The 15113-nt window shown below is 37.4% G+C and overlaps 1 protein-coding gene across 9 annotated transcripts in view; it reads left to right on the top strand.

Annotated features, from left to right (window-relative positions):
* syne1b (spectrin repeat containing, nuclear envelope 1b) overlaps positions 1-15113 on the top strand; it is a 178025-nt gene that overhangs the window by 76017 nt on the left and 86895 nt on the right. For all 9 annotated transcript variants that reach the window (XM_051647295.1, XM_051647294.1, XM_051647299.1 and 6 more), the window contains 16 exons: positions 724-888; positions 1817-1989; positions 3618-3771; positions 3857-4000; positions 4103-4267; positions 6345-6662; positions 8598-8753; positions 8865-9038; positions 9190-9516; positions 10761-10913; positions 11024-11191; positions 12066-12242; positions 12327-12473; positions 12857-12982; positions 13133-13309; positions 14358-14623. In XM_051647295.1, the coding sequence (XP_051503255.1) occupies positions 724-888; positions 1817-1989; positions 3618-3771; positions 3857-4000; positions 4103-4267; positions 6345-6662; positions 8598-8753; positions 8865-9038; positions 9190-9516; positions 10761-10913; positions 11024-11191; positions 12066-12242; positions 12327-12473; positions 12857-12982; positions 13133-13309; positions 14358-14623 (2990 nt within the window). The remainder of the gene's footprint in view (positions 1-723; positions 889-1816; positions 1990-3617; positions 3772-3856; positions 4001-4102; positions 4268-6344; positions 6663-8597; positions 8754-8864; positions 9039-9189; positions 9517-10760; positions 10914-11023; positions 11192-12065; positions 12243-12326; positions 12474-12856; positions 12983-13132; positions 13310-14357; positions 14624-15113) is intronic.

Raw genomic sequence — 15113 nt, 5'->3', positions numbered from 1 at the left:
CACTTTCTTCTACTTTTGTTTTTGGCGATTCGCATTCTTTGTGATTATCGCCACCTACTGGGTAGGGAGGAAAATTTATAGTATAAAAGGATTTAAATATTTATCTGTTTTTTAACCCACACCTATGGATTACTTATATGCTGCCTTTATGTGCATTTTGGTGCTTTAAATGTTTGCTTTAAATTTAAGCTTACATGAATTTGTTTAAAATGTTATGATGCCTTGGAAGCCAGTCTGAAGTTAGTCTCTCAAAGGTGTGCCTTGATACTAAAATGGTATTTGAGTCATTTATTGGCAAGAAGAAAACTGCCTTTGGCTTCAGACACAGCCCACGTGTTTCTGTTTAGGGTGGAGGTCTAGAGGAACAGTTTTCATCTGGAAACTTTGTATGTAGTTATTATGCTTATGCACAATTGAGGGATTCCAGCAAGCATTGTTTCTGATGTTCTGTTCACAATGTGTTTAAGTTTCACATCACTTTTCTTTCAGTTAGTCAATTGTCAGTTTAGTAATGTAAGTTGATATTTTTACAGCCTAACTACTAATCATTTGGAATAATCATCCATATCTGATGAATATAAACATGACTATAAAAAAACTCCCAATTGCTATCCTTTTAACACATTTACTGTTTCAATCAAGATGCTTCTCCTACTGAATTACTAAACTAAATGTGATGATCATGTAAGGACCCATCTTGAACATGTTGTACTTATCCAAAAGGAAAAAGCATCTCAAATCGACCGTATTGTGTCCGAGCACCAGCTGTTCTCTCAGGGGCTGAAGGAACTGCAGAATTGGGTCGCTGATACGAGTAATATGCTACAAACCTACTGCTCTCCAACTGCTGACAAGAACGTTCTGGACAGCAGGATGATCAAACTTGAGGTGAGGAACATGGCTCACTGTAATAAAGGGATAGTTCCCCCAAAAATGTAAATTCTCTCATCATTTACTCACCCTCATGCCATCCCAGATGTGTATGACTTTCATTCTTCTGCAGAACACAAACAAAGATTTTTAGAAGAATATTTCAACCCTGTAGGTCCATACAACACAAGTGAATGGTGATCAAAACTTTGAAGCTCCAAAAAGGACATAAAGGCAGTGTAAAAGTCTTCTAAAGTGATGTAATTGCTAGGCACAATCATGATTTCAAGCTCGATTACACTTCCTAGGGCTTGATGTGTACATGTCGCTAGAAAATTTAATTAAGCTTAAAAGTATGATCGCGAAAGGAGACTGCTGATGTCAAGATTTACAGCAAAAAAATAGTTATTTTTTGGTCTGTTCTCACCCAAAACTGACTGGATCGCTTCAGAAGACATGGATTAAACCACTGGAGTCATATGGATTACTTTCATGCTGCCTTTATATGCTTTTTGGAGCTTCAAAATTTTGGTTACCATTCATGTGCATTGTATGGACCAACAGAGCTTAGATCTACTTCTAAAAATCTTAATTTGTGTGCTGCAAAAGAAAGAAAGTCATAAACATTTGGGATGGCATGAGGGTGAGTAAATGATGGGAGAATTTTTATTTTTGAGTGAACTATCCCTTTAATGCTTTCTAATTATTTTGTAAGGCCATTAAATCAGGACACACTTGCTGAATTACACATGCAATTAGGTCAGTTCAAAACATTTATTGTTGCAAATCACATACTTCTCTTTAAAAAATAGTATACAGTAAGCAGTTTGCTAGTATTCCATGCTGAACATAGCCACTATTTTTGACTTTGTATTTGAGTTCATGACCTTTAGCATTTAATTTACATGTAACAATGGTCATATCTGGAAGCTCTTTTGTTCCCCAGGCTTTGCTGACAGCACGTCAAGAGAAGGAGATCCAGCTGAAAATGCTGCAGACGAGAGGAGAGTCAGTGCAGAGATACACTTCAGCTGAGGGTGTACCACTGGTGCGCAAACAAATCGAAGACCTCAAGGATTCCTGGGATGGACTGCTGTCTGCATCTATTCAATGCAAAAGGTCAATTAACTGTTTTTATAATCCGTAAGCAGACCGAAATTAAAATGCACCTGACAAAATACTATCATTTAAATTTCTACTTTGCTAACTGAAATATGTTTCTGCACCCTAAGAATAAAAGTTCAAGTTACAATCAAAAAGGGTTGCCACTGGAGAGCCGTTTTAAATTCAATAAAGAACTTTTCATGTTCTACTTATTTATATTCTTAAAGGGATAGTTCACCCAAAAATGAAAATTCTTTCATCATGTACTCCCCCTTATGCCATCCCAGATGTGTTTGACTTTCATTCTCAAATCTCAAATTAAGATTTTTAGAAGAATATTTTAGCTCTGTAGGTCCATACAATGCAAGTGAATGGTGACCAGAAATTGAATCTCCAAAAAGAACGTAAAGGCAGCGTAAAAGTAATCCATACGACTCCAGTAGTTAAATCCATATCTTCAGAAGTGACAGCACAGTTGTGTGAGAAACAGATCATGTCCTTTTTTACTATAAATCTTCACTTTCACCAGCCCTCTTGTGCTTGTTCACAAAGAGGACAGAGTTCTTCTTCTTCTGTTTTTTTGCCGATTTGCATTCTCTGTGCATATCGACGCCTACTGGGCAGGGAGGAGAAAGGGAGGGATAAAGCAAAGAAATAGAATAAATAAAACATATTTGCACAACAGACCAGTTGGTGGCGATATGCACAAAGAATGTGAATCAGCAAAAAACAGAAGAGGAAGACCTCTCGTGGATGTACATAGAAGAGCTGTGTGATACTAGATTTATAGTAAAAAAGGATATAAATATTGATCTGTTTCTCACCCACACCAATCACATCACTTCTGAAGACATGGATTAAACCACTGTAGTCATATGGATTACTTTTATGCTGACTTTATGTGCTTTTTGGAGCTTCAAAGTTCTGGCCTCCATTTACTTGCATTGTATGGCCTACAGAGCTGAGATATTCTACATAAAAATTTTTCATTTGTGTTCAGCAGAAGAAAGAAAGTCATACACGTCTGGGATGGCATGAGGGTGAGTAAATAATGAGAAAATTTACATTTTTGGGTGAACTATCCCTTTAATATATATGTGTGTGGTCTTCTTGTAAAAAACAATTTATTGGTGCATGTTCAACCCAACAAAAAAAGGGGTTTTCATCATAATTTTCATTAAAATTTAATAACTTGCTCCACCTCTGAAATTACTCTTTTTTTTTCGTCTGAAAAAATAAACACCTTCCAACCACCTGTCATATATGTAAATACCACTTTTCACAATCCCGTAAATTCATGATGGATTAAATCAAGTAACACCATTTTGTCTCAGTGCATGTCCTGTTTCTATCACAAATATGTCACATTACGTAACTAAAATGGGTTGCGAAAGTTTCATGTTGACCTTAAAGAACCTAGAAACAAACCAAGAAAACAAACTGATCGGAAGAACCTCTAATGAACCATATAGCCAACTCTAGAACCCAGTACTGCAAAAATGGTTCTTGATAAGAAGCGGGTTCTTCACTGAACCTAACGTGCTGCAAAGAACCATTGAAGAGCCTTTATTCTTAAGATTGTAGGACTCCCTCCTCCGTGACACTGTTTAGAGAAATTTAATTAGCTGTTTCATTTTGTGCAGTCAACTGGAAGGTGCTCTCTCACAGTGGACCAGTTATCAAGAGGATGTGTGTCAGTTTGTGAGCTGGACGGTGATGGTGGAAGAGACTTTAAACGCAGCAGACAAGCAATGCTCTGAGATGAGGGACAAAACTGCCAACCTGGGCAAAGCCAAAGTAGGTGTTTTGGTCAATACTGAGATTGGTCTTGTGATTGGTTAGTGTATTCTATTTGTTTTTAACCCTATTCTCCTTGTTTCAGTTGCTCTATGAGGACGTTTCAAGTCACAGCAGCGTTCTGGATGTCATATCCATGAAGGGCTCCAATATGGCAGAGCACTATGTCACCCAACTAGAGATTCAGGACTTGCAAGAGCGCTACAGCATTGTCAAAGATAAAGCCCAGGTACTGTATAACCCACCATTCTCATTTAGTCACTGTATAATGCTGAATATTCAGCATGTGCTGCTGTGTTAATGCAATGAGTCTCATCTTTTTCTCTTTCAGTGTGCGGTTGCTAAAGCAGAAGAGCTGGTGTCTGCTCATCAGGAGTACCAGCGAAGTCTACATGAGTTTAAAGACTGGCTAGAACGGCAGCAGGAGAGATTGAGCTGCTACACACAGCTGGAGGAAGATATTGAGACTCTGGAGGACACACTTCGCAAACTACAGGTGAGATGACATTCAGAAGTCATGTGAGGGACGGGCACTATATGCTGAGTGATGTGGATGCAAACTAAGTTAAACATTTTTCTTTTTCTGTAATGAACTAATGGTTTATTAGTTACATTATGGGGTGAATGTGGAATGCGGCACAAAAGTGATTAAAATTGAACCTGCAGATTCACTCTAATCATGACATCATGATACATTGCAATAAATCACGTATTGAGTCATGAAATGTGTATCGCAGTGTGTATCGTACGGTAGTTTCCGATACCCATCCCTAGTTGTAAGTATACTGTAAGTTATTTTGGTTTAAAGTGTCTGCTAAAAAACTACTTCTTTTGAAGGATGGTTTTGGGAATAGTTTCAGTTTTTACATAGATATGCAGGGTTTCCTTTTGCTGAGTCTTGATTTCTGCTAAGGTTTCTGTAGCAAATCCCTTAGTTCTATGGAATGAGGAAGCGGGAGACGGCGTACTTGGTTCCAAAATACAGTCTTTATTCAACACAAAATCATTGCTTTTCAGCAGAATGCTCCCAAACGCGCACACACACTGCTGGAAGCTCAGCTCTCTCTCTCTCATCTGCCGCCATCTCCTCCCCTTTTATCTCCATTTCACAGCTCACTGGGAATACAAACAGGTGTTAGCACAGGTGTAAATCCTTAACCACTCAGCTTTCCCAGACCTCACTCTCCACAGATCGGTGCTCGATCACCACCGCCCCCACCCTACACAGTTTCTTTTAGAGGTCAACCAATATTGGATTTTGCCGACTGGATAACTGATTAATCGGCAGATAGTTTTTAAAATCGATATTGGATTTTGCTGATATGATAACAAAGGTGGTGGAAAAGGCCGATAACCGATTAATCGGCCGATAGTTTTTAAAATAGATATTGGATTTTGCCAATACCGTTAACTAAGGTGGTGGAAAAGGCTGATAACAGATTAATCGGCCAATCATTTTTAAAATCGATATTGGATTATGCTGATATGATAACTAAGGTGGTGGAAAAGGCCGATAACCGATTAATCGGCCGATAGTTTTTAAAATCGATATTGGATTATGCTGATATGATAACTAAGGTGGTGGAAAAGGCCGATAACCGATTAATTGGCCAATAGTTTTTAAAATCAATAATGGATTTTGCTGATATGATAACTAAGGTGGTGGAAAAGGCAGATAACCGATTAATCGGCCGATAGTTTTAAAAATCGATATTGGATATTGCCGATACCGATAACTAAGGTGGTGGAAAAGGCTGATAACCGATTAATCGTTTTTAGAATCGATTTATAGAATGTAAAAAAAAAATCTTAGTATTTCCTTACTGTGACAAGAGTCCAAAATTAATTAAATCTAGAAACAATGCTTTATTTTTAAGTATTAACCAAATTAAACATTTTAAAGCCTATATCATTCACCAGATGAAGGGTTTCATATTTACTGTATATATTTCACCAGATAAGGTTTAATGAGAAACAAGGTTTATTGTTATTCACAAGATATAAAGTTGGAAACACAATGTGTGGGCTGACGTGGGACGTTTCCATATAGTTGCATTTTTCTTTGCGTGCCCTTGCTTAAATTTAAAACACTGAATATGCATTAAAGTGTGGATAAAAATATGGATGAATGTTGTCAATGATGAAAGATTTAGACTTTTCAGCAGATCCCCACTAGGTGTCAGTGATTGTTTTTAATTGACCTCTAGAGGCCGCTGTTATACTGTAGAAGCAAGCTGTTTTCACTGTGAGTGAGACTCCATCAGCGCCGATCACAGAAGAATAAAGAAAAAAAACTATCGGCATAGATTTACCAATAACCGATAGTTCCAAAAAGCAACTATCGGCAATGATTAATCGTAAAACCAATATATCGGTCTACCTCTATTTTCTTCTGTGTGCAGTGTTTCCTTACCCTCAAATTACATTTGCAAACTTTGGTTTTTAAAGCACTGTTCCTGACAAAGGTTCTATAGAAAAAAATGGAATTGAATGGAATTGAATCAAATAAAATGAATTGAACTGATTTATCAATTCAAATAAATTCGCTGACTAACTTATTAATCTGTCTGCAGGAGTTGCAGATTCACTGCTCAGAGGGTCAAGCTCTGCTCAACTCCCTGCTGGTGACCCGAGAGCAGGTAATTCCCTGGGGTGTTCCTCAATTAGAAGACAGATGTCTGGAGACGGTGCAGCAGGACTGGGCATCCTATCAGGCCCGGCTGGGTGAGACCCGGTCTCTACTCAACAGCACTCTGGCTAAACTGCGTCAGATTGAGCAGAAGTTCCAGCGGCTTGATAATTGGCTGAAAGGGATAGAGAGTAAAGGACAGTTACGCTCCGGTCGTCGATCTGATAGAGCTACAAAAGAGGCTCAGCTGCAGCTCCTGAAGGTTAGTAGTAGTACAGGCCATGCAACTACGCTTAAGCTGCCTTTTCTCCGACAGTGATGATGTCACTCTGTGATGATCTGTCATATTTGCGTGCAATGGATTTTATTCGTTGTAAGGAAGAAGCTACCAAAGGTTTGCTGTGTGTCATTTTGTTAAGCAGCTGGATGAACTCAATGAAATTCATGATTATTATTCATTATTTTTCTATTAATATTATTGTTAATTATTAGTTTGTGTTTTATATTTATTATTATGATTATTAATTGCAATATCAAACTTAATTTAGCAAATAAAGTAGAAATTCATAGATGTAATTTTAAATATGTAGGTTTTGCTCGTGCAGAAATGAATGACGTATGTAAACATTTAATCACTCATTTGCTTTAATTATCTTTTGTGATACATTTGCAACATATATGATTGTTTTTTTTACTTATACATTCATAATTGTCCAATATACAGTAGTCGCAGGTGTTTACAATGAAGTTCGGGACAAAATCCATCAATATTTCTCACTTTGCGCTCATAGTGTTTAGTCACACAAGTTGAAATATTTCAATGCAGCCGAGGCTCAAATCGGATCCGAAAATGTTGCATCCGGAGATGGTCAGAACTCCACGCATACCCCATGTGACTCTCCATTGAAAATGAATGACTTCCGGTCTGCTGTTTGTCGGATGCAGTGTAGGAGCAGTTTTAGAGGTTAAGGATCTGAATGAGAAACTGAAAGATTGAAGGTTCAAACCCCAGATGGGATGATTCATGAACTGTATCCATTGTGCCCTTGAGCTAGGTCTCAAGTTATTCCAGGGAGATTTTTACTGCTAATTTAGTCAAAATTCACTATACTGCAGAAAAAACACATTTTTAAATGAAGAATATAGTGATAAGCCACGGGAGACCATGCCTTACAGTGATTTAACTACTGGTTTTACTCAAAAATGAAAATTTTCTCATCATTTACTCACCCTCATGCCATCCCAGATGTGTATGACTTTCTTTCTTCAGCAGAACACAAACTAAGATTTTTAGAAAAATATCTCAGCTCTGTAGGTCCATACAATGCAAATGAATGTTGATAAGATTTTTGTAGCTCCAAAAATCACATAAAGGAAACATAAAAATCCTTATGACTCCAGTGTTTAAGTCTATGTCTTCAGAAGTGATATAATAGGTGTAGGTTAGAAACAGATCGATATTTAAATTATTTTTTACTCTAAATATCTACTTTCACTTTCAGATGTGAAAGTGAAACTATACAGGCACCACATGTGACTTTCAGACGTAAAAGTGAAAGTGGAGATTTAGAGTAAAAAATAACTTACCTTTTGATCTGTTTTTCACCCACACCTGTTCTGAAGATATGGAGTCTTTTACTTTTATGTTTCCATTATGTGATTTTTGGAGCTACAAAGGTCTGGTCACCATTCACTTGCATTGTACGGACCTACAGAGCTGAGATATTCTTCTAAAAATCTTTGTTTGTGTTCAGCAGAAGAAAGAAAGTCAAACACATCTGGGATGGCATGAGAGTGAGTAAATGATGAGGGGATTTTAATTTTTGGGTGAACTATCCCTTTAATTTATAGGAATAATCACAATATACAATTTTTCCACTGAGTAATGTAGTTCATTAGTCTACTAGTTGTCTGTTTTCGGTTGCCAAGCAACTGTGCCCATTTAGTTAGTTAATATAGAATTAAACTGAAATGTGGTCGCAAGTGTGCGTTTATTGAATGTAGCTCATCCAATCAGATTTTAGAGCTGGAACTATCCATTTTATAATATCTAATAAGTATATCTGTCAATTTACATTAACAAGCTGTCTTTGTATTAAAGGTTGAGTGTACTTTGTGTATGAAATACATGTAGTTAAGTTCATTAAACTGTGTATTCCTGTGTGGTTTCTGATATGTTGTTGCAATTTTTCTTTAGGGTTGGCATGAGGAGGTGCTGGTGTATCAGGAGGAGATTGAGGGTCTCAGTGTTCTAGCTCAACAGGTTTTAGAAGAGACCCCCATCAGCAGTCGAGTGAGCAGCAGAGCTACACAGCTCACGTCACGCTACCACGCTCTGCTACTACACCTACTGGTATAGTATACACTTACCTAGCTGTGTTTGGAAAGGTTGGACACACACTTGTATATCTGAAGTGTAACAATGTTACATCTAACTATTATTTTTGGAATTATTATTGTGCAGGACACTATTAAGCAGCTGAAAGAGGAAGTGTCCAGCATTGAAGAGGCTCAGAGTGTCTTCAGCACCTTCTCTGATTGGTTGAACACAGCTCAAAAGAACTTCAGTAGTGTGACCGTCACCACCATTGATGTGGTCGATCGTGTTGCCGTGGAGAAGAAGATGAAAAAACTAGAGGTATCAGATGATGATAATGATAGCATGTTAATAATAATCTTTGTTCACTTAAACTTAAGCAGCTTCATACTTCTTATAGCAGCTGAATGCTTATTTACGTCCATATGTATCGATAAGAACGTTATTTTGTGTAATATATTTTATGTAATAGGCCCTGCAGGGTGAAATGGAGCTAGGTCATACATTCCTGAAGACCATGCGTGAAAAGACAGATCGTGCCATGACGTTCCTTGAGGAACCAGAGGCAGAGCATCTCAGGGAGGAAGTGGACACCCGACTTTCCCAACTGGAGACATTGATCAGAGCTCTGCGGTCAGAGCTCAGTGCCACAGAGAAATCCATACAGCTCTCCAAAGACTTCCTGGACAAATATAAAGCTCAAACACAGTGGCTTACAGAGACTAAATCATTGCTGGCTTCTCCTGTGGAGCAAAAGGCTGAACTTTACCAAAAGAAGGCCCAATTAGCCAAATATAAGGTGAGCCATTTTTTTTTTTAGATTGTTTTGTATTATTATTGAATTAGAGTCACAGGCATGTCCATCATTATATCTAATAATTAAAAAAAAATTCTTCAGTGTTCCCATGGTCATGGAAAACTGGGAAATATATTCTAAAATTGTGATTTCCAGGCCTGGGGAAAAATGTAAAATAATTAGAGCTGTCGATTTAACGTTAATTTAGTGCAGTTAATTATATGAAAAATAATGTGTTTAAAATTTTTACTCAATAAATCATGTACCCGATACGTACGTAAATTCCGCAATGTTCCTACCATCGGAGCAATTCAAGCTTGATGTACCACCTTGATGTAGCAGCAGGGGGCAGTCAGCTCCTGCAGATCAGGCAACACGCCTTTTCAAACAAACAAGAGTAACAGGCAGCAAAACAGAATGCAGCAATCTCAAGATGTGTTTTTCAACATTTCAAACTACATTTAACTTGACACAGTCTCATAAAACACAGCACTATTGACTAGAGACGCTGTAAACTAGTAAAGCATGATGCAACCAAAGTGAAATGCTCCAAAAGTGTCCTTTTGATGCATAAGTGCATTGACCAACAGTTGAAAATAGCTCTGATGAAAGTAGGCCAATTATGGTGTTATGTTCAATAATAAGGAAATAAAGCAATCAATACTTTGATGTTTAAGCCACTTTTTGTATTGTAGAAATGCTTAACTTGTCTGCTGCCACAATATATGTATATGATGTAATGTAGTTCAGTTATCTGAATTATATTATTTATTATATTTATAATTATGTTAGTTATTATATACTAAATTATCTTTATTTGGAGGCCTTTCTTGTAAACATTAATATCTGCAATTAATTCGATTAATTAATCAGCACAATATGTAATTAATTCGATTAAATACATTTTTATTGATTGACAGCACTAAATATAATATAATATTTTTATTCTGCTTTTTTGTGTACATTTTAGTTATGGTTAGTTCTAAAATATTTAATTGACTAGAAATTGCCCCTGATTAGTGTATATTAACCTTATGTTCATTTATTGTGTTGGAAAATTAAGAAAATTGCAGTGAACTAGCTTTAAAATGTCTTTTTGGAAATGCAATAATCCCTGGGAGAAAAATACTAATCACACTGAATATGTAACATTTTGTTTATGAAAAACATAATTTCTCATATTGTGTAAGGGTGAACAATCATTTAAAGCCCTTTATTTAATTAAATCTATCTTTGTACACTTCTAGACAATCCTGCACACCATACAATCCCACGAATCAGCCATCAAATCTGTTATTGAGAAAGGAGATGCTCTTCTAGAAACAATCCGGGACTCGTCTATCAGTGAGAACATCGGCAAGCTGAAAACCGACTATGAAGATCTTTGCAATGATGCCAAGGTACAGCCATACAGAAAATAATAAGTATTTCTATGTTTTTCATGGTGATTCTTTGATAACTCATGTCTCAATGCATCCATGCTGGTTTAATGTTGTTGTGCTGATTGTAGGTCCGTGTGCAAAGCTTGACAGAGAGCGTCAGAGAACATGAGGACTATAACAGTGAACTACAGGAAGTGGAGAAGTGGCTGCTACAGATGTCCAGCAGATTAGTAACCTCTGATTCCATGCAAAGTGGAAATCTAGAGACGGCAACACAACAGCTAGCCAGACACAAAGTGCGTGTACTGTTGCACACAATTTTCAGGCTCCAGATATACAATACGTATGATTAATAAAGATCAAATAATCGTTATATGATCTTCCTGCAAGCAGTTATACTGCAAAAAAGCCAAGTTGCAGTAACTAAAACATTTTCATAACCTATTTTCTTTGTATGGCACATTGCAGTGTGGCACATATACTGTAGAAATAAATACATTTTATTTTTTATTAAAAATATAGCATATCGGGGGTCTGGGTAGCTCAGCAAGTAAAGACGCTGACTACCACACCTGGAGTCACGAGTTCGAATCCAGGGCATGCTGAGTGACTCCAGCCAGGTCTCCTAAGCAACCAAATTGGCCCGGTTGCTAGGGAGGGTAGAGTCACATGGAGTAACCTCCCCGTGGTCACTATAATGTGGTTTTCGCTCTCGGTGTGGCACACGGTAAGTTGTACGTGGATGCCGCGGAGAATAGCGTGAAGCCTCCACACGTGCTAGGTCTCCACGGTAACACACTCAACAAGCCACGTGATAAGATGCACGGATTGATGGTCTCAGACGCCGAGGCAACTGAGATTCATCCTCCACCTGAGAGTCACTACGCCACCACGAGGACTTAGAGCACATTGGGAATTGGGTATTCCAAATTGGGGAGAAAAAGGAGAGAAAAAAATAAAATAAAAATGTATATATATATATATATATATATATATCATATTTAATATTATTTAATAAAATCTCATGTATTTTTCTCTTTATTTACTCTCTTTATCTTGTTTGATGCTTGCAGAAACAACATTTCATTGCCTGCAATTATGGTTGCATGCTGCATTGTTGTGCATTTTCAGAAAGGAATTTTGAACTGACTTTCCCTTTTATCTACTCAGGCAATAATGGAGGAGATAGCCGGCTTTGAGGAGCGTTTGAATGTTCTGAAGAAGAAAGGTGATCGTCTCACTAGCAATTGCTCGGAGCAAGTCCAGGCAAAGATAGGTCAACAGATCCAGGCACACCAGCAGGGAACCAGAGACAGTTATTCAGCTATCTGCAGCACAGCTCAGCGTGTGAGCACCACCGGCGGTACTACATCTCATTATCAGAAACATGGTTTTATTGTGTAGACTAATGCTTAACGTTTGGTTCATCAGGTGTATCAGAGTCTGGACCGGGAGCTAGAGAAGCACGTCAGCCATCAGGACACACTTCAGCAGTGTCAAACGTGGCTGTCCACTGTTGAAAAGGAGATCCAGCTGCAGGCACTGACTCCCTATGGCCTTCAAGAGGCTCTGAAACAGGTAAACAGCACAGAGATTTTTTGTTATTTTGAAATGATGAAAATAATAAATTCTTGTTTTTCTGTTATTTATTATGTGAAATTTTTCTTTTAGCTTTTAATTGTCAAAGTACTCTAATTGTGTAACTGCTGACATACAAAAGTTTTACTGTAGCCCATATTTTAAAGTTATTCAATTTATTATTTTTATACGAACCTTATTGATCTTAAAGTAATTAAATACAGTATGAATCATTTGATTTTGTTTTATTTATTAAATGTGTAATAATGGGACATAGTTTGTAGCACCTATTGTAGAATAATCTGTTTTACATTTTAGTTACGTTATGTTTTCTGGAATGAGAAACTATAATGTTATTAACATTTCAACTATTTACTTCATAGGTGAAACACTTTAGGGCCTTACAGGAACAGGCCGGCACTTACCTGGACCTGGTTTGTTCAGTATGCGATTTATCTGATGAAGCTGTGAGAGGAACTGCTGCCAAAATACAGCAAACTAAAACAATGGTGAGATAATTTACATAGATTCAACTACAACCCTTTATTTAGCTTGGATATAACATTTCATTCATTCATTCAAAGCCAGCATACAAAAGTCTTTGATAAGTTAATGGTAATATGATTATTGTTATAATAAACTTATCCTTCATTTTACAGATTGAGGAGAGGATGTCCACGTCTCAAGAGCTGTCAGAGAGTTGGAAGGAGATTAAGGAACAGAAGCAGGAACTGTCAACACTTTTTCAGGACATGGAACAGCAATTGCAAAGTCTCTCCAGGAGACCTGCTGAGCTCGAGCCCAAGATTGCTCAGAACATGCTGGATCAAGCCAAAGTAAAGATCCCCATCTGATCTTAATGCATGAGACAAATATGTTTCAAAACCCATATCAAAAGCACAGAACATTTGTAGTTAAAGTTTTGGTCTGCTACATTTAATGAAACACATTTAATTAATTTTTAATATTGGATAACATTATTTTCCATGTCCATATGACTTTGGTTATGTTGGCAAAAAAAGGAAAATGGCTTTAGACGTGGAGAATTTAATTCATGTTGATGAAAGCTTGTGAAAACTGACTTTTTTCTTTAGAATAGTGTGTACTGATAAATTGTGCACATGTAACGTTGTAGGCAGAGCAGAGCAGGCAGGCTGAAGACAGGACGAATCGAAGACATTGATGAAGTGAAGAACCCTAGTGCAGTGTATTTACAAAGTGCAATAAATAAAAAAACGTGAATCCAAAATGAAACATAAACTATGATGAGGACCAGAATTTACTTCAACATTACACAAACAATACCTGACCAAGGACAAAGGCAAACATGAGGGTTTAAATATACAGACATGGCGTAACAACATAAGACATCCGATGACAAGACAGAACTAATAACAAGGTGACAAGACTAATAAACCAAGAACCAATGACAAACTAGAACTGATGACAAGATAACAAGACAAATGAAACATGAACCAATAACAAGACAAGACTAATAAATCAAGGAACCAATAAGAACAAAACGCATGACACATCGGTGTGGTGGTGGCGTAGTGGGCTAAAGCACATAACTAGTAATCAGAAGGTTGCAATGGTTCAATCCCCACAGCCATCACCATTGTGTCCTTGAGCAAGGCACTTAACTCCAGGTTGCTCCAGGGGGTTTGTCCCTGTAATAAGTACACTGTAAGTCGCTTTGGATAAAAGCGTCTGCCAAATGCATCAATGTAAATGTAAATGAAACATGGCGGGAACAGAATCAAAAATGAACAAAAACACACATAACCGTGACAGCACAATAAGACCAGGGAGATTTATTGAAAAAAAAAACATTCAATTTGGTATATATTTTTTGCTTTTCATCTGTGCTCATTTTGCCTGTAGGAGTTTGGCCAGCAGCTTCAAAGCAGACAGAGCACTCTGACTAAGATGACAGAGCTTGTGAGTAAGCTGACTGAAGGGAAGGAGTCTCCTGAGCATACAGAGATTGGTCGACTGAGTCATATATGGCTGGAACTGTGCCATCAAGCCAACAAACTGCAGTCTCAGAGAGAGGAAGATCTGCAGAGAACTAAAGAGTACCATGACTGCATCAGTGCCATGGAAGCCCTATTTGAACAGGTGTCCAAAGAATGTGACAACCTGGCCAGGTAGAACCATTATTCAGTATATAGTGTACTGCTTAATGTACAGACTCCATTCAAACTTTATTTTTAAGATGATTTTAGCTTTAGGTGTGCAACAGTATGTATTTTTCAAATTCTAACCAACAGCGATGATGTCACGAGCTCTGTTCCAAAACCTATAGTGTGCAACAGTGTAGTTCTGGAAGTAAAAATCCTATTAATTGTTCTCCACAGGCAAATTGATTTTAAATACTAACTTATAAATGTTAGTTTGAAGACAGACCTACCATGATCTCTGAGGTTGTTGATCTAAGGTATATGCTTCTGCTAAAGCCATCAGCCCACTTTATTACAACTTCATTTAAAAAAAATTAATAAAAAAAAAGTGTTTATTTGCTGGATTTCTGGTGAAGAAATTCAGACCGCGGCAAAAGAGTTCTGCAGCAACCATTATGCACTGTGAATGATGCAATCAATTCAGAATAAGTTGCAAAATTAGTATATATCTGAATAT

This window comes from Myxocyprinus asiaticus, chromosome 20 (genome assembly GCF_019703515.2).
Source record: "Myxocyprinus asiaticus isolate MX2 ecotype Aquarium Trade chromosome 20, UBuf_Myxa_2, whole genome shotgun sequence".
NCBI lineage: Eukaryota > Metazoa > Chordata > Actinopteri > Cypriniformes > Catostomidae > Myxocyprinus > Myxocyprinus asiaticus.
Note: the sequence above shows the minus strand (reverse complement) of the source record. Positions and strands in the feature narration are given on the sequence as shown.